This window comes from Thalassophryne amazonica, chromosome 16 (assembly GCF_902500255.1).
Source record: "Thalassophryne amazonica chromosome 16, fThaAma1.1, whole genome shotgun sequence".
Classification (NCBI taxonomy): domain Eukaryota; kingdom Metazoa; phylum Chordata; class Actinopteri; order Batrachoidiformes; family Batrachoididae; genus Thalassophryne; species Thalassophryne amazonica.
The window spans coordinates 53,713,232-53,731,731 of NC_047118.1; the positions used below are offsets into that span (position 1 = coordinate 53,713,232).

Genomic DNA, 18,500 nt, shown 5'->3' on the forward strand with positions numbered 1-18,500 from the left:
TGTAAATAAAAACAGAATACAATGATTTGCAAATCTCTCCAACCCTATATTCAATTGAATACATCACAAAGACAAGATATTTAATGTTCAAACTGATAAACTTTATTGTTTTTGTGCAAATATTTGCTCATTTTGAAATGGATGCCTGCAACATGTTTCAAAAAAGTTGGGACAGGGTAACAAAAGACTGGGAAAGTTGATGAATGCTCAAAGAACACCAAAGTGAAAACAGGTGAGTGTCATGACTGGGTATAAAAGGAGCATTCCCAAAAGTCTCAGCCATTCACAAGCAAAGATGGGGCGAGGATCACCACTTTGTGAACAACTGCGTGAAAAAATAGTCCAACAGTTTAAGAACAGTGACACCTCGTGGTGGTGTCCCGTGGGGTGATTTCCTGCATGGCACGATATTCGCCAGCCTTGCGGTGCCTCATGAGGGTGTGAGCGCCCGCCTACACATGTGCACTGCATGTTCACCAGCTGAGAGGCAGGACACAGCGGTCAGCTGGTCCAACAGCGCACTGCGCTGGACAGCGACGGGACTCCAGCACCTTCAGCCACAGCTGACAATGTTGGATTTGTGGTGTGTGTGTGTGTGTGTGTGTGTGTGTGTGTGTGTGTGTGTGTGTGTGTGTGTGTGTGTGTGTGTGTGTGTGTGTGTGTGTGTGTGTGTGTTGGTGGGGGGGAACAAACGGACAAACTCCATAAGCCATTTGTGTTGGGGGGGAAGCGGACGATGACGACACACTCCACACGGCATTTGTGTATGTGTGTGGGGAGGGGGAGTGGCACAGTTACATCCATGTGTGTTGCTCGGTGACGCCACACTCGTATGGCACGTTGACACTTTTCACAGACAGGTTGAATGTGGTCGCCTGCTGTCTACTATCGTACCAGGTGCATGAATAGCCCCACCTTTTCTGTGTCCAGCGAGCGGTGTTACATGTTCATGTATGTCACCTGGAATTTAGCTGACACCTGCCGAGAGAGGGATCGAATGGGCTCGCACAGTCACGTGTGTGCAAATGGTTGAAGCGACAGGTGTAGGAGGCATTAGAGGTGGCTCCAATTTTTCACAAATGGCATGCAATTCCTCCTTCGTGTGCTAGTCAGCTTCAAACATGTTATTTGTGAAGCGACCCTAAAAAATGTCTAAGAATTTGAGGAATTCTAAGTTTTTTCTTAGAATGACGTCACTAAGAGCTAATTTTAGCCTTAGGATGCTTCGTGAATACGGGCACTGTGCTTTGTTAATACGAGCCATGGTGACTGAGGCAAGGAAGTCATTGAAGGCTTGGATTATAGTCTTGACCCAGGACAGTTTCACACACAGGTACTCCAATTCCTCAGTCAGCTTCTTAAGAGTTGTAATCAGGGCATCCATTGATTCGACAAACATCACATCTACAAAGACATTGCCAGTAAACCTTTCTTCATCTCTGCAGGTCACGTGCAACCACACCAACTCAGAACGACCACATCCAGCATCTGCCCCTAAATGTCTTTTTTCAAGATCAGCTGCATACTTTAGCATGGCCTTTTGTTGTGACCAGACCAATGATTATCTGTGCAATAATCAGGCTGTTAAATCAACATCTGGATATGCAACACCAGCCAGGTGGATGGATTATCTTTGTAAAGGAGAAGTGCTCACAAATATGGATTTTAACAAATTTGGGAACAGAATTCAAGAGAAATAAGCCTTTTGTACACTCTAAAAAAATGCTGAACCTAAAATTAAAAATAAGGTAACAATTTGCAAGAATGTTTCTTGCTTTGTTCTCTACAAGATTAATTAAGCTGAATCTTTCATTTTTCAAACCTGCTTATTCCACTTAAGGGCCATGGGGAACCTGGAGCCTATCCCAGCAATCACTAAAGAAGCAGCGTACCCCTGGACAGGCCACCAGTCTAGACACATACACACTCTCACCTATGGCCTATTAAAGTGTTTCCAATTCATGTAATCTGCAAGTCACTGAAAGTATGAGGAAACCAGAGCATCTGAAGAGAACTCACAAAAACACAAGCAGAATATGGAAACTCCACACAGAAAGGACCAGGTGGGAAGCAAACCACGGACCTTTTTGTTCTGAGGCAACAGTGCTAACCGCTAATCCGCCATGCCGCTCTAGAGAAACGACACCAGGACCAGCGATCTTGAAACCACTACAATCTTGGAACCACTACACAAAACTTAAGAAAAATTGTGAAAAAATGTCCTGTTTAAGTTTGTTTGTTTGGTTTTTTTTATTTTTAACGTCATTTCTAACACTGAAAGCATGTACTCTGCAACCTGTCTTGAAGTCCACTGCAGAAAACACGCTGTGCTTTGTAGTGATTCCACAATGTGGCTCCGAGATCATATCAGTACTGCTGTTACCGAGGTCACTTGTGTTCAAAGTCTCCAGCTACCATTGAACCAACTAATTAAAAGGTTTTGGTGCTAAATTATTTAACTGAAATCATTCTAATTCTTTATTTTACCTGTATTCTACTCAGAAACATCCATGCAAAATGTTACCTTTATTTGTTGGCATTTTTATAATTATTATAATAATAATTATTATTATTATTATTGACCTATTTCACTTAAATTAGAATGAATTACATGTTGCAGTTCCAGTTTTATGATCAAACTGTTTTAAAACTACAATCAACTTATTGATACTCAAGTTTTTTTTCTTTTCCGCACGCACTGACTGCTGCGCATGCAGATTCATCAAAGTCTACTCTGTGTATAAGAGCAGCGCTGCGCTGTGTCACACAACACAGAACAGCGTGACCTTGTATTGTGGTTTGTCAGCCCTCCACCTCAGGAGATTTTAAGTTGTGTTGAGTGATATTTTTTTAAACAAAAATGTTGATTGTGATAATAACGTATTTTATTGTCATGTACAATGTTTGGCGAAATTCTATCCTAGGTCTTTTGGATCCATTGGATGTATGAAGCTTAAATATGAAAAAGTATCAGTATCAGCGATACTGGGCCTGTATTTACTTGGTATCAGATCAATACCAAAATTCCCGGTATTGCCCCTACCAAGCGGACCCCATGAAGCAGAGTGTGTTCACAGAAGTCTTGTGTTGATCTTGTGCTCAAAACTTACATTCAACATTGATGTGCTTGACTGCTGAAATACTTCCGCTGTCTGATTGTAGAGAACACGAATAATTTCCCGAGCTGGTGGAGGATATGTTTGTTAAGTAAAGTACAGGGCCATCACGCACGGCTTCTCCATTCTTAAACCAGGTGAAAGAAGATGATCGGTTGCCGCCACTGCAGCTGTTGATGCAAGTCAGATTCACAGAGTCGCCTTCCATCACCGGACCTTTTCTATTCGTCTTTGCGACAGCAACTTTCAAATCTACAAAGTTAAAACACTGATTCAGACTTTGCAACTTAAAGTACGGTGAACATTTACAATCACGAAGGAAAAAAACGCACTTACCCACAACCGTCAGGTTTGATCCGTTTAGACCCGTCATCTTGTCTCTGGTAGTTATAAACCTGAAGGCGTATTCTCCTGCATCCTCACGCTGCACTCCATTTATTTTTAAGGAACAGTTGTGAGATCTGTCACCGATATACTGGAATCGTTTTAAGTAATTTTTTAACCTGCTGTCAAAGACGAAGGGACCTTCAAAAATATTTTCCCTTTCATGAACCCAGAAGACATGCAGCACTCTGGATTCAGCAGGATAGTGAAATGTGCAAAGAACGACCGCGGACGAGCCCTTCACTGCACAGATTTGTCGCAGATGATAATCCACTTTCCAAATATTGCAAAGGACACCTGAAAGAAATGCAGATATTTTCCATAAATGTGATTTTAAATTACTTTTTTTAAATGTGTTTTTAAGTGCTATTCTTACCCGACAGAAACAGCAGCATCAGTGTCCATGTCATCGCGCTTTTAACACACATCTGAGCTATTTCCACTTAGTGGAGCAGTGGTGTCGATTATCTCCTGGAGCGCCTCTGCAAGCAAGCCTGCAGAGAAAATGACCCAATCACAACACAAGTACTGTCTTTTCTTCATGCTTCCTGTATGATGGATGTGCACAATTTTAGAGCATTCTGATGAAGTTCTCAGCCCCTGAAATCAGGTCGAGTGCACCACAGACTTCTTATGCACCATCTGAGCGGAATTATGAAACCAGCCCCTGCATAAAGGAAGTTCTTGTCCTGTACAGCCTGATGTGGCTTTCTTGTTGGTAAAGCACAACAGTGTCACGCGTTTCTGACATGTTCATGTTGTTGAACAAATAATCTACTGATCAGCTATTACTGTTGAGCAGATTGAACGTTTTTACAGCAAATGTCAGTTCAATCAAGTTGAAGTCAGAAAACATGTTTCCATTAAAAATGTACATTTGAGATTATAGAATAGAATTTTACTGCCATTGTGACTGTCATTGTTAGATTAAAAACACATAGTTAGAACCAAGTTACCATCATGACGCATTCCTAGTAAAATATACAAAAAGTAAAACATACAAACAATAATGCACAAAAGTCTATAAATATCTCATGTAATCAACAGCCAGGAGGCTGTTGCAGATCTTGTGGCTAAAAAAAAAAAAAAAAAGATTTACTTATACTTATTATCCCTTGTGTCAAAAAAAAAAAAAAAAAAAAAAAAAAATAAAAAAAATATATATATATATATATATATATATATATATATATATATATATATATATATATATATATATATATATATATATATATATATATATATATATATATATATATATAGTGATCAAACGTTTACATACCCTGGCAGAATTTTGGCCATTTTGTCAGAGAATATGAATGATACCACAAAAACCTTTTTTCCACACATGGGTAGTGGTTGGGTGAAGTCATTTATTGTCAACCAACTGTGTTTACTCTTTTTAAATCATAATGACAACAGAAACTACCCAAATTACCCTGATCAAACCTTTACATATCCTGATGATTTTGGCCTGATAACATGCACACGCGTTGACACAAGCGAGTCTGAATGGCTGCAAAAGGTAACCATCCTCACCTGTGAGCTGTTTCCTTGTAATCAGTGTGGGTGCGCGCGTGTGTGTGTGTGTGTGTGTGTGTGTGTGTGTGTGTGTGTGTGTGTGTGTGTGTGTGTGTGTGTGTGTGTGTGTGTGTGTGTGTGTGTGTGTGTGTGTGTAAAAGGTCAGTGATTTTTGGGCTCCTGACAGACCCTTGCATCTTTCATTCAGTACTGTACTGGCATTTCTGGTTTCTGAGTCATGGGGAAAGCAAAAGAATTGTCAAAGAAAAGGTAACTGAACTGTATAAAACAGGAAATTGATATAAAATGATATTTAAGGGACTGAGAATGACAATCAGCAGTGTTCAAACTCTAATTAAGAAGTGGAAAATGAGGGGTTCTGTTGGAACCAAATCACGGTCAGGTAGACCAACAAAAATCACAGCAACAACGACCAGGAAAATTGTTTGGGATGCAAAGAAAAACCCACAAATAACTTCAGCTGAAATACAGAACTCTCTGAAAAAAGTGGTGTGGCTGTTTCAAGATGCACAATGAGGAGGCACTTGAAGAAAAATGAGCAACATGGTCAAGTCACCAGAAGAAAGCCATTACTACACGAATGCCACAAAGTATCCCACTTACAATACGTCAAACAGCAGAGAGAACAAAGTAATTTGGATCACTCCAAATGACTTTGATACCAAAACTTAACTTTTTGGCAACAACCATAAGCATTACATTTGGACAGGAGTCAACAGGGCCTAAGGTGAAAGGTACACCCTTCCTGTTGGGAAGCACAGAGCTGATGTTTTGGGGATGTGTGACCTACAAAGGCACAGGAAACTTGGTCAAAATTGATAGCAGGATGAATGCAGCATGTTATCAGAAAATACTGGAGGAAAAATTGTACTCATCAGTCCGGAAGCTGCGCATGGTACATACTTGGATGTCCAACATGACAATGATCCAGAACACAAGGCCACGTCACCTGTCATTGGTAACAGCAGAATAAAGTGAAGGTTCTGGAGTGTACCGTCATCAATAAAGCTTAATTTGCAACCGTATAACCAGCATGAATGTCTGCAAATCATTAGACACAAAAGAGTTATTCCCTAATTGCCACACTATGGAATAACCTTGCATCCTGGATAGAAACCACGCAGACAAACAACTTGTCCACACCTACCTCTCCAAAGCAAACATCTATCTATAGCAGCCAGGTCCCCTTAACCTTCTCCAGCCACTAGGGTCCTCAACAGTGACGCACCTGTGTGCTGAATCACACATGGAGAAATATGCCACATGGCCAATATGTCAAAGCTGATGCTCTCTCATCATGTAGGTGATACTCCTCATCTGATACAGAGTCATTCAAGCTGTACCTAAGGATCCTCCAAAGAGACCAAGTCACAAAGACATCCAGTTGTCATCTTAAGTCACTGGTCACACAGTAAGACAGGAAGCACCAGGACCCTAAAGACTTAGACCTTCATTCTCCTGCAAAGATATCAGTGTCACTAAACATAGACCATATTGACCATGACCATATCATGCAAATTATTGGTTGAGCTAATAGGATTAATAAATGGAATGGATTCTATTGGATTCTATGACATGTGACATATGTTACCCTGTAACGTGATAAGTAAGGATGATACATGGTCCAAACTATTCCTTTTTAAAACCGTGTTAACTCAGCTAGTAATTTGCATCACTTTTTACCAAAATTGGAGCAGCTTTAACTTTTGACCCCTGTACAAACCGACACTGACCTTTGTCACCATTCTTGCTGTTTTTATCCCATAACTCCATAGAATTCAGTTACAGACGGTCCAAACCATACCTTTTTGGAATCTTTATGATCAGGCAAATAATGTGGCATAGGTTTCAATATGATTGGAGCATCTTTTAATTTTGACTCCTGTGTAATTCTTCAATTGTCCTCTACCTGAAAGCCAACTGAAAATTCAAGTGGCCAATCATTTTTTTTTTTCAAAAGAGGATTGTCTGGGGACTATTTCTGACGAATTTGATGCTTTTATTACCATTTGCAGGATTCTTCTCTAAATATTCTCTTATCTGCTGCACTAAAGAGTTTGGGGCTTCTGATTCTGACCTAAAGCTTTATATAATGGCTAAATAACTTGATTATTTTAGTGGTGAGACCTGATCATCTCATCAACATTTGTTTTGGGTGTAATACAAGCAAAAACAACTCATTCTGCTGATTGTCAACCATTCCACCAAATTACCAGTTGTTCCGGTTCCATTCCACCTATAGTTCCAGTGATTAGTAGCTCCCTCCTCAAATGATACTCGAAGTTTACTCAAAGATGCTCAAACAAGAAGAGCATTGAAAATCAGGACATTTTCGTCACTTTTAAAAAACAAAAACCCAGGACAGCCAGGGCAGGACGTGAAAATAGGACATGTCAAGGGGAAACAAGACATTTGGTCACCCTAACTAAACACTTCTATCCAGTGACCTCATGCCTCCAGAAGCTCATCACAGGCATGTCTCAATCTCAAAGTCTGAGGACCCAGAGACATGAATGTCGCTGCAAAGAAATGCAAATGTCTAGAAGTTCAACACGTTAGTCACATACACTTCTGATGGTCAAATCTTCATTGAAAGTCCGGCTCTTATTTTTAATCCAGGACAATCACAAACCCAGACGCTCTGGTCTGAAACTGAATGTTCCATTCAAACCAGTGTGAGTAAAATAACTGTCTATAAGGCTTCTCAATGTTTTGCATTGAGAATAACAGCGATCGCACTGCTACCCCTTTAATGTTAAATTATTTGCTGTGCAGGAATCAGAGATTGTAAAAATATCATTCAATCGAGGTAGGTTTCATTAATTTTATGTTAAAATGCACCACGATTAGTTTTGATTCCTTAAATGTCAGCAAACGTGTGACTGGTCTGCGGGGGTTTTCGTAGACGAAATGACGTGACCACGTGGTCCTTATAAGCAGACTCTGGAGACCAGGAGGACCAACAGGTCCGGAGGATCCAGCCTGACATGCCTGCTAAAATCTTCCTCCTTTTACTGGTTGTCTCCGCGTTGGTCGCGTGCAGCCCGACCGAGGCATGGTACAAGCAGATGGACGGTCCCAGGTACTACTCCGTGGGCAGAGCGTCCGGTTTACTGTCCGGGATCCGGAGGTCACCGTACGCCAGGAGAGCGGAGCTGGAAGCGTCATACAGCGGGGAAGCTGCGGGCAACAGCGTGCTTTCCGAATCATGTCCTCACAGTTTCACCATGAAGACGATGGTTAGTTTCTAACGAAAGCTTTTTGGGTCGGATGGACGCGCCATGACGCATGACGCACGGTGCCTGCATGGCGCGCCAAGGCGAAACCGCAGTATTTACAAATCAAGCGAAATTTTAAGCTCGGATTTCTTACTTGCTTCACAGCTACGATATTAGAACAGCATTAAATAGAGTGTACACCTCCGCCAAGGCTCAAAAACGCGATATAAAGTCCGAAATCCGCATCATCACCAAAACCCCACAGATTATTCTTACATAGCCAGTTGTGGGCAAAGTACTCAAATCATTTACTGAAGTAAAATTAGTAATATTTCACTGTAGAAATATTCTGCTTCCAAGTGAAATGTTACTTCTACACAAGTAAAAGTACTCATTATGCAGAATGGCACGGCACTATGTGTTCATACTTGTATTAATGTGTTCGTCTTTTTAATGTTGTAACTGGAAAATGGGGAGGTAATTTTATTTATTTATATATTACACTGATCGCTTGAATTTCCGCCCCTGAGACAATAAATGACCCTATGTTTTTCATTTATTAATTGTTTATAGTCCGTTTTGTTCATCTAAATCTCCAAAGTCATTCGTAACAAAAGCTAAATACAGCATTTGACTCTGAGGTGTATAGAAGTAAAAATAGGAAATAGAAAATTGAAGTAACTTATATGTACTTGAGTAAAAATACTTGTACATGCCCACTGTTTCCTATAAAGTCATAATCAGGAAATAGCAATTATGAATTAAAACATGCATTATTTCATTAAAAGTGTAGAAATTAGCTTTCAATAAATGTCATTTGAATCAATTTCAAATGGAATTGTTTTCTTTTTCTTTCTTAAATAGAGAAATTAAATGTGGAAAAGATTTAACTGAAAGTGTCAGGTGGTTGCTGGAATTTCTACAAAATTATGTCATGAAAATGTAATGTAAAATTAAAGTATAATGCACTTCAGTGTGTACAGAAATGTTGAAATGTGGGAAAAATGCCATACTTATAACTTTCCCAAGTATCATTGAATTTTTAAGTTATATAATTAATGAGATTGCTTTTTGCGTGTGTGAGACACTGCAACACTGAACCCACACAGATTAATGGTAAATGGTAAATGGACTGCATTTATATAGCGCTTTTCCTTCTGCATCAGACGCTCAAAGCGCTTTACAAATAATGCCTCACATTCACCCCGATGTCAGGGTGCTGCCATACAAGGCACTATACAAGCAATAGGGGATTAAAGACCTTGCCCAAGGTGTGATTTTCCAGTCAGGCTGGGATTTGAACCGAGGAGCTTCAGGTCTCAAGCCCAACTAGACATCACCTCCCCTAGATTAGATGATAATGCAGGATTTATTACATGTAAAATAAAATATCCTGACATTTTACTGTGGTTTCTATTTTGATAAAAAAACAAAGGGCTGATCTGGTGTGATATAAATATTGGAAAGGTCTGACATGGACCCGCAGTATTCAAACCACAATGAAAAGATTTACAGTATCAAGCAGCAGAGTTTGGAATGGGGAACTAAAACTATGTCCAAACATCATCCAGTTTAAAAAACAAATACAACCTCAATTTTTATAGGTACATGGACGAGGTGGCTTAAATTCCACTGGTATCCCTACTAAGACTTACAACTATTATAAACATTTAATGAGTTAATTTGTTAATTTGTCTTGAACATTTAAAACACAAGAAGGATTAGGACTCGATAAGCATTTCTGCTTCTTCCTGTTAATTCTCTAGTACATTTCTTTCTTTTTTTATCGATACTATGTGTTGCTGAGATTTAGTTTTCATGCGTATTTCACATTGCATCTGTTCGAGATTAAAAAAATGAACAAAAGCTGATTGATGAATGCTACTACATGCATAATTAGAAGAGTTCCAGTCTTTAAAATAAAAATTGTGTTTAAACAAATGATGACTAGAGAGTTCAGCTTTCCAGATTACATTAGAATGCAGAAAAAAGGCTATAATTTCTATCTATCTATCTATCTATCTATCTATCTATCTATCTATCTATCTATCTATCTATCTATCTATCTATCTATCTATCTATCTATCTATCTATCTATCTATCTATCTATCTATCTATCTATCTATCTATCTATCTATCTATCTAGATAGATAGATAGATAGATAGATATAGTTATTTACATAAATGTTTAAGAACCTATTGTCATCGTACGTACAGTATGTTCAATAAAACCCCTCTATCAATCAAACATAAACAATATTTACGTTTTAAGGGTGTCTGCAGCAGGGTGAGCATGTGCGCATACGTGAGCTTTTAACAAGTGCAGAAGTTAGCTTTGAGTTAGCAGAAGTTAGGGTGCACGCTAACATCCGCAAAAATGTCTTGTAAATTACTCCAGAGGTGTTTTCACGTTACAAAAACAGCATTTTCAGTTTTCGAAGTGTTTATTTCTCACTAGCTTTTACATAATATATGAAGAAGTTATATTTATACACAAACAAAATGGAATTTGCAGCTAGCTAAACCAGCCTGTGATGTCACCACACTAATGTCTTATAAATCACTTCAGATGTGGTATCAGGTTCCAAAAACACTATTTTCAGTTTTAGTAGTGTTTATTTTTCCACTAGCTTTTACATAACATATGAGAAAGAGGTTATATTTACACACAAATGAAACTGAGTTTGCAGCTAGCTGAACCAGCCACTGACATCACACTGCCGCTCTACTCTGATTGGCCGTCACCCCCGTCCCTCAAAAAACATTACAGAATAAAACAGAATGTGACTTTTTAACCTCTTAAAATCCGGTTGTTAAGTGTGACGTAACGCATCATGTGATTTTCAACTTCCGGCTCCAAACAAAAAAGGCATGCTGTCATTAACATTGAGAACTGCACTGAGATGCTCTGATCAGGCTGCGCTTAAACCGTTGCACACGGACAACAACATTAACATCGCAACATAAAACTCTTTGTATATTGTGCCTAAAACTCTCCTGGATATATTAAATGGGTTTTTAGACGTTGTTACTGCGTTTGTTTTATGTAAAAATGTCAGACGCTCATGTCGTTTCTCCATTATTTTCAATGGGAGTTGCTGTGAGCTGCGATCGCTTCCTGTTCATGTCGTTCAGGGAGAAAGTGAAGTTTGCAGTTTAACGTCCTGTTTATTGTAATAAATAATTTTTTATTAACAAACAGACATGTATATTTTACCTGTGCATAATAAAACATGTAAAGTAAAAGAAAAAAAGTTTTATTAAGTGTTCTGACCATAGAACCAGACGAATGCGGTTAACGGAGGTGGAGGCGGAGAAGGGAGGGATGGAGGTTTGCACACAATGTAAACACAAACTGAACTTAAACTGTAAATCCTTAAAAGGATTAAACAGACGTAACTTTAATTGTAAACTTGGAGGTCTTTGGACCCGGAAACAGATTTATCACGTAATGCATTACGTCAGCGCTTAACAACCGGATAAGCCAAGGTTAGCCATCTATAAGCCAAGGTTAGCCATCTTTGAACTTGTCCAAGGTCTGTGTCCCAAGAATGTTCCCTGTGAATTTGATGAATGGCAGTAATAGGACTGAACTTATGCTGAGCACAGATGGATGTACAGACGCAAAGTTATCACAATACCCGATGGCCATAGTTGATGGCCTCAGGTAATACAAAAAAAAACAAACGTTTATTTGTACATAAATTAGAAATATAATGCAATGCTAAAATACCCCCAGCTGTATGAGCCTTGTGGTTTTTATAATTTGCAGTTGTTTAATCAATTATTAAGATCCTGTTGTCTTACATACAATTTGTACATGTTCAGCGATGCCCCTCTATTAATCAGTCAATCAAAAACAATGTTTACATTTTAACAGCATCTGTAGGAGGCTTTGCGTGTGTGTACATGAGCTTTTAACAAAAGCGGAAGTTATGCAAATCAAGGAATATTTGTAGATAGCCCTCTGTGCATTTGCTGCTACTGAGACAAATTTAACTCCATAGGAAGTTAGCAGAAGTTAATGTGCACGCTAACGCCGCAAAATATGTTATCAGGTTACAAAACAGCATTTTCAGTTTTAGAAGTGTTTATTTCTTGCTATCTTTTACATAATATATGACAAAGAGGATATATTTACACACAAACAAAACAGTTTTGCAGCTAGCTACCAGCCTGTGACGTCACCATGCTAAGGCCCGCAAAATAAGTTCAGAGGTGTTATTAGGTTCCAAAAACAGTGTTTTCGGTTTTAGAAGTATTTATTTCTCACTAGCTTTTAGATAATATATGAGAGACACGCATATAAACACAAAGTAAAGCGGTTTTGAAGAGACCAGCCCCTGACATCACAGTGCAGCTCTACTCTGATTGGCTGTCATCCCCGCCACTCAAAAACAAAGCAGAACAGATTCAAACAGAATGTGGCTTTTTAACCTCTTAAAATATGTAAAGGTTAGCCATCTTTGAACTTGTCCAAGGTCTGTGTCCCAAGAATGTTCCCTGTGAATATTTCTAGTGTTTACATATTGTTTGCCTTTCCAGTGTTCCTGTTTGGTCAGGGTCGCCACAGCAGGTCCGGTACAGAACCACAAGTTTTACGCCAGATTCCCTTCCTGACATAACACTTTTACCAAAAAAACACACACAGCCCCTTGTCTTCCGCAGAGGTCTTGTACATTAAAAACTGACTAGTGAATGTTGAGCTTCTCACATTGCCCTAGAAAATAGGAAAAAGGCTAGACATTTTTAAAATTTTCAGTGAGCGTGCATGCCTCTGGACTATCAGACTGTGTATCTGGAAAGTATTCAGGGCGGTTCACTTTTTCCACATTTTGTTATGTTACTCCAAAATGGAGTAAATTCATTTTTTCCCATTAAATTTTCCCTACTCACAACACCCCATAATGACAAGATGAAAAACTATTTTTAATATTTTTGCAAATTTATTAAAAATAAAAACTAAGAAATCACATGTGCTCTGACAGAATGATCATCAGGTTTTCACACCTTTTGGTCAGTACTTTGTTGATGCATCTTTGGCAGCAATTACAGCCTCAAGTCTTCTTGAATAAGATGCCACAAGTGTACCTATCTTTGGGCAGTTTTGCCAATTCCTCTTTGCAGCACTTCTCAAGCTCCATCAGGTTAGGTGGGGAGCATCTCCACAGATGTTCAACTGGATTCAGGTCTGGACTCTGGCTGGGCCACGCAAAGACATTCACAGAGTTGTCCTGAAGCCACTTCTTTGATATCTTGGCTGTGTGCTTTGGGTCATTGTCCTGCTGAAAGATGAACCGTCACCCCAGTCTGAGGTCAAGAGCACTCTGGAGCAGGTTTTCATCCAAGATGTCTCTGTACATTGCTGCATTCATCTTTCCATCAATCCTGACTAGTCTCCCAGTTCCTGCCACTGAAAAACATCCCCACTGCATGATGCTGCAACCACCATGCTTCAGTGTAGGGATGGTGCCTGGTTTCCTTGAAACATGACACCTGCCATTCATGCCAAAGAGTTCAATCTTTGTCTCATCAGACCAGAGAATTTTGTTTCTCATGGTCTAAGAGTCCTTCAGGCACCTTTTGGCAAACTCCAGGTGGGCTGCCATGTACCTTTTACAAAGGAGTGGCTTCCATCTGGCCACTCTACCATACAGGCCTGATTGGTGGATTGGTGCAGAGATGGTTGTCCTGGAAGGTTCTCCTCTCCACAGAGGAATGCTGGCGCTCTGACAGAGTGATCATCGGGTTCTTGGTCACCTCCCTAAGGCCCTTCTCCCTCAATCGTTCAGTTTAGACTGGTGACTAGTTCTAGTTAAAGTCATGGTGGATCAGAATTTCTTCCATTTATGGATGGCATAGGCCACTGTGCTCATTGGGACCTTCAAAGCAGCAGCAATGTTTCTGTACCCTTCCTCAGATTTGTGCCTCAAAACAGTCCTGTCTCGGAGGTCTACCAACAATTCCTTTGACTTCATGCTTGGTTTGTGCTCTGACATGCACTGTCAACTGTAGGACCTTATATGTAGACAGGTGTGTACCTTTCCAAATCATGTCCATTCAACTGGATTTACCCCAGGGACTTCAATTAAGCTGTAGAAACATCTCAAGGATGTTCAGTGGAAACGGGATGAACCTGAGCTCAATTTTGAGCTTCATGGCAAAGGCTGTATGTGCAATTTCTTAGTTTTTTTTTAAGATAAATTTGAAAAAATCTTAAAAAAAACCATTGTCATTATGGGGTATTGTGTGTTGAATTTTGAGGAAAATGAATTTCATCCATTTTGGAATAAGACTGTAACATAAAATGTGGAAAAAGTGAAGTGCTGTGAATACTTTGTGGACGAAATGCAGAGATGACCTTTGGGACACCCAACCAAGTAATCCCCTAACTGAAGCTATATCTACCCCTGTGCGGTAGCATGGTTAGGCTGGCAACACAGCTGCTTTTTTTTTATTTCCAAATACAGAACACAAAAGACATGCTATACTTCTCTTTTTTTTCTACCATGGAAATACCACTAACCAATAAACACCAACTGAATATTATGGTACAGTGGGGGATGCTCAGCCCAACTGTGCCTGTTTATTCCAGCAAGAATCAACTTTGTTGCATCAACACCCTGAATATTTGAGTACAGTTATATTGACAGCATTGTTCACTCTTTTCTCTCCAACAGTCTGTTTGCGTCAAAGACATCACACCAAACCTGCAAAGCTGTGAACTCCAAGAACTCAAGGGCTTATTTAAATGTCAAGCGGACATCTTCCTCTCTCTGGACTCTTCAGATTGTGCAGGAGACTTTGACTCAAAGCCGACAGCCGGATGATGGAACCTACATGTAGGAGATTGACTTCTTATATCAGCAGGTGTTGGACTCTGCTGACGTTGTGCTACTTTTCCCGCAATCATATTGAATTTTATGTTGTATGATTAATGTATTGTGAACGTACACATTTAATCCAACTTTCATTAAAACAAGTCATATTGCAGCCGTGTTGACATCACTTCAAAACAGTACTTCCAGTTTTGCTTCACACTTCTTACCAGGTAACATAGACCCCGTTCAGACTGGGGTTGACAGTCTGGCTCATGCCGGATAGCGTTCAGACCAGTTATTGCCATCTTCATCACTGCAGCCACACTGGATGCCGCCATAGTGGAGCAGATGCTGTGGGTGCGCGAATGTGGTGAGGAAGTATGAAGTCATGATCACCAAGCTGGTCTGTTTCTAGCCATATTTGCTTTGACTCAAATCCGGTGGATTGGGCCAGATTTGAATGGGATTCAGATGTAAATAAGTCTTGAATTCTCAAAGAGCCCTTCAGACTCAAGGAGAACACACACACACACACACACACACACACACACACACACACACACACACACACACACACACACACACACACACACACACACACACACACCTCTATCTGGCCCAAATCTGGCTTTACCCAGCTTGCGAACCCCAATCTCAATAGGATCTTAAAAAAAAAAAAAAAAAAAAATCAGTTGTAGGCATTGTTCAGCTAATTTGTTTTGTGGCTTAGCATTTCAGATAACTTTAAAAATCCATTAGTAAAGCAGATAGCTTCCACTAAATTTACTAAGTTCAACTGTTAAACATTTATAAACCCCAAGGGCCCCTTCACGCATAGTGCAAATTTGGCCAAATTGCACATTAAGCGCGCATGAAGCAGGAATCGTATGCAAACCGTGTAATTTCGTAGCTGCTTCCAAACGCCTTGTACACCTGTTGCTACAACTATTTGCACACACGAGCGACTGAAAGAGTGTGCGCTGTGCAAGCCCATCGAACCCTCTTGTGCCAGGTGTCTGCCAAATTCCAGGTGACACGCATGAACATCTAACACTACTCGCATGGCACTTAGAAAATGTGTGGCCATTCGCACTCTTGGCACGACAACAGTCTGCAAACAATCACTGACGTACTTGCAGTGAAATTTAAGTGCCCCACGAGTGTGGCTTTGGTGCGTGCGCTGAACTGACAGGAGGTGTGGCTATGACAGAAGAGGATGTAGACATCTGTAATTCTTGGCATCCCAGCTGGACAGTACTGTGTTTGGACGGACCTGGACTAACAACTGACCACCGACATGTGTATCTGTTTGCAGTCATCAAGTGGACAAAAATAAAAACATATCACTGGCAACGGGCTGCAGCAAGCGAGCGCGCACGCACAGATGGACAGGCTGCTCCCAGGTTGAAACGGACTGTCAGATAATAACACGCAGCAGGCGATCTGACTGTCACGTCACCCACGTGAGCTCTGTTACGTACATGACACGACATGAATAAGACGAGCAAACTGCTTCTTATTCATGGGATTTCACGACTATACGTCTGTGACCATGGATCACCTACAGAGGAACAGACGGATCATATTTATATTGCCCGCTTGATGAGAGGGATTTAATACAATGTTTTTATATGGTGCGTCGTTTTTATTTTTTTAAATATGCCCATGTGCTTCCTGATGTTCAGCACCTTTTACAGGACAGCAATGGTAACTCACTTGGTAATGTTTCTGCTTGCAAGGTGTGGTTTCAAATCCTGTGGGTGACATGATTTGTTTTTTTTTTTTTATTTTAAGCTGCGCAGCTGCTGGGGAAAAGCTGCTGCATTGCCATATGCATGGAACCGTCACAGCATGTATTTTTAAATTTTTTTTACTTCACACCAGCTGCCCAATGTGTAACCACATACTACATACACACTAAGTGTGAAGGGGCCTTAAGAATCAAACGTGTTTGTTCCTGATGGAGTTCACATGCTAATCTAATAAATGAACTAGACATCAAGCATCACTTCAAAGAGACTGAGCAGGAAGTCAGGCCATAGTAAAGACTTTAATTCGATTAAAATTATTTTTGAATAATGAATGAATTTATTCCTTAGTCATGTGATACTTTATGCAGTCGAATGAAAATTTGTTCCTTTAAATTTTTGATGTACATTTCGATAACCTTTTGGAATCCTCCATGTTTATGCTTCAGCATATTAGACATTTCAGTTCTTTAGATCTGTTTTTCAGAGGCAAAATAAATAGAATTAAAACTAGAGTCCAAAGGGCCCTGTGGGTTACCGGCTCAATTAAAGCCCATGGAAAGATGGCCATTTCGGCATAAAATGGCCACCATTTCCAAACGAACAAATCTGCAAAAATAATTTTGTGACACAAACAATGTCAATGACCAATACTGTGCCCTTGTTAAATTAATTAAGTTACCGAACAGTTTTTGAGAAATTATGATCCAAATACCCAAATTGGCAGTTTTTGGCATAAAAGTAATAATAAAAACCTGAATCTGTGGCTATCATTTTTTGATGTGAAATATGTCAAATATATGGCCCTTGGCCAATTAGGAACAAAAATGTTAGACACTGAAAATTGCCTGTAAGTGCTCAAAATGGCTATTTTTGACATAAAAGTGGCCACCATTTCTAAACAAATGAATCCACAAATATGATTTTTAGATGCGAACAATGGTTCACCCTTACCAGTAAGTCCCTTCGGCTGCTCCCTTGTTTTGCATTCGGGGTCGCCACAGCAAATCCAAGGTAGAGCTGCATGTTGAATTGGCACAGGTTTTACGCCGGATGCCCTTCTTGACGCAACTCCACATTATATGGAGAAATGTGGCAGGGGTGGGATTTGAACCTGGAACTTTCCGCACTGAAACCAAGCGCATTAACCACTTGGCCACCACCCCTACCATTGCCAAATTATACAATATCGCAAGGGCGAACCTTGCCAAATCGGAAAAAAAAAAGAGATCTCACAATAAACAGACAACGGATGCTGTGCCAGGACATAGCGTTAGTGGCTTATTGGCTGGTAACCCCCCACACACACAAAACAAGCCTACAACTAGTTTGTTGGCGTTAAATGGGTGTTTCAGCATTTGATCGCTTTAGCTTCATCAGTTAGCGGATATCAACTTTGACCTTTAGGTTGGCTGTGTCCACTGCTGGCTGGAGTAAACTGGATTATTCCAACAGCTGATACATGATTTACACAGAATGACTGCGACTGCTTAAAGTTCAACTGGAAACCTCAGTCTAAATGGGAAAAACCAACTGTTTGATTGGTGAATAAGCAACACAGGATTAAATGCTATGACTGTCATTGATCAATAAATAATTTTATTTAAAAAGTATAAAAACAGTTTTAAAAAGAGCCCATTTAAATTTGGGAATCATTACAAACAAAGAGAC

General features: G+C 39.9%; 2 protein-coding genes across 2 annotated transcripts in view; one reads left to right on the forward strand and one right to left on the reverse strand.

Annotated features, from left to right (window-relative positions):
• LOC117527693 (B-cell receptor CD22-like) overlaps window positions 1–3,857 on the reverse strand; it is a 29,112-nt gene extending 25,255 nt beyond the window's left edge. The window contains exon 1 of the mRNA XM_034190151.1: window positions 3,111–3,857. Within this exon, the coding sequence (XP_034046042.1) occupies window positions 3,111–3,489 (379 nt within the window). The 5' untranslated portion in view covers window positions 3,490–3,857. The remainder of the gene's footprint in view (window positions 1–3,110) is intronic.
• Window positions 3,858–7,966: 4,109 nt separating this feature from the next.
• On the forward strand, window positions 7,967–15,268 carry LOC117527694 (neuropeptide B-like). The gene is made up of 2 exons (XM_034190152.1): window positions 7,967–8,281; window positions 14,941–15,268. The coding sequence occupies exons 1-2, from the start codon at window positions 8,030–8,032 to the stop codon at window positions 15,088–15,090; spliced, it is 402 nt and encodes a 133-aa protein (XP_034046043.1). The 5' UTR covers window positions 7,967–8,029; the 3' UTR covers window positions 15,091–15,268.
• Window positions 15,269–18,500: the final 3,232 nt, after the last annotated feature.

What these genes read in the sequence shown, in the direction of transcription:
- LOC117527694 (XM_034190152.1), top strand. Translation starts at nt 8,030, where the DNA reads ATGCCTGCTAAAATCTTCCTCCTTTTACTGGTTGTCTCCGCGTTGGTC. An exon ending in GTTTCACCATGAAGACGATG is followed by an intron (nt 8,282 to 14,940) that starts GTTAGTTTCTAA and finishes TCTCTCCAACAG; the next exon opens with TCTGTTTGCGTCAAAGACAT.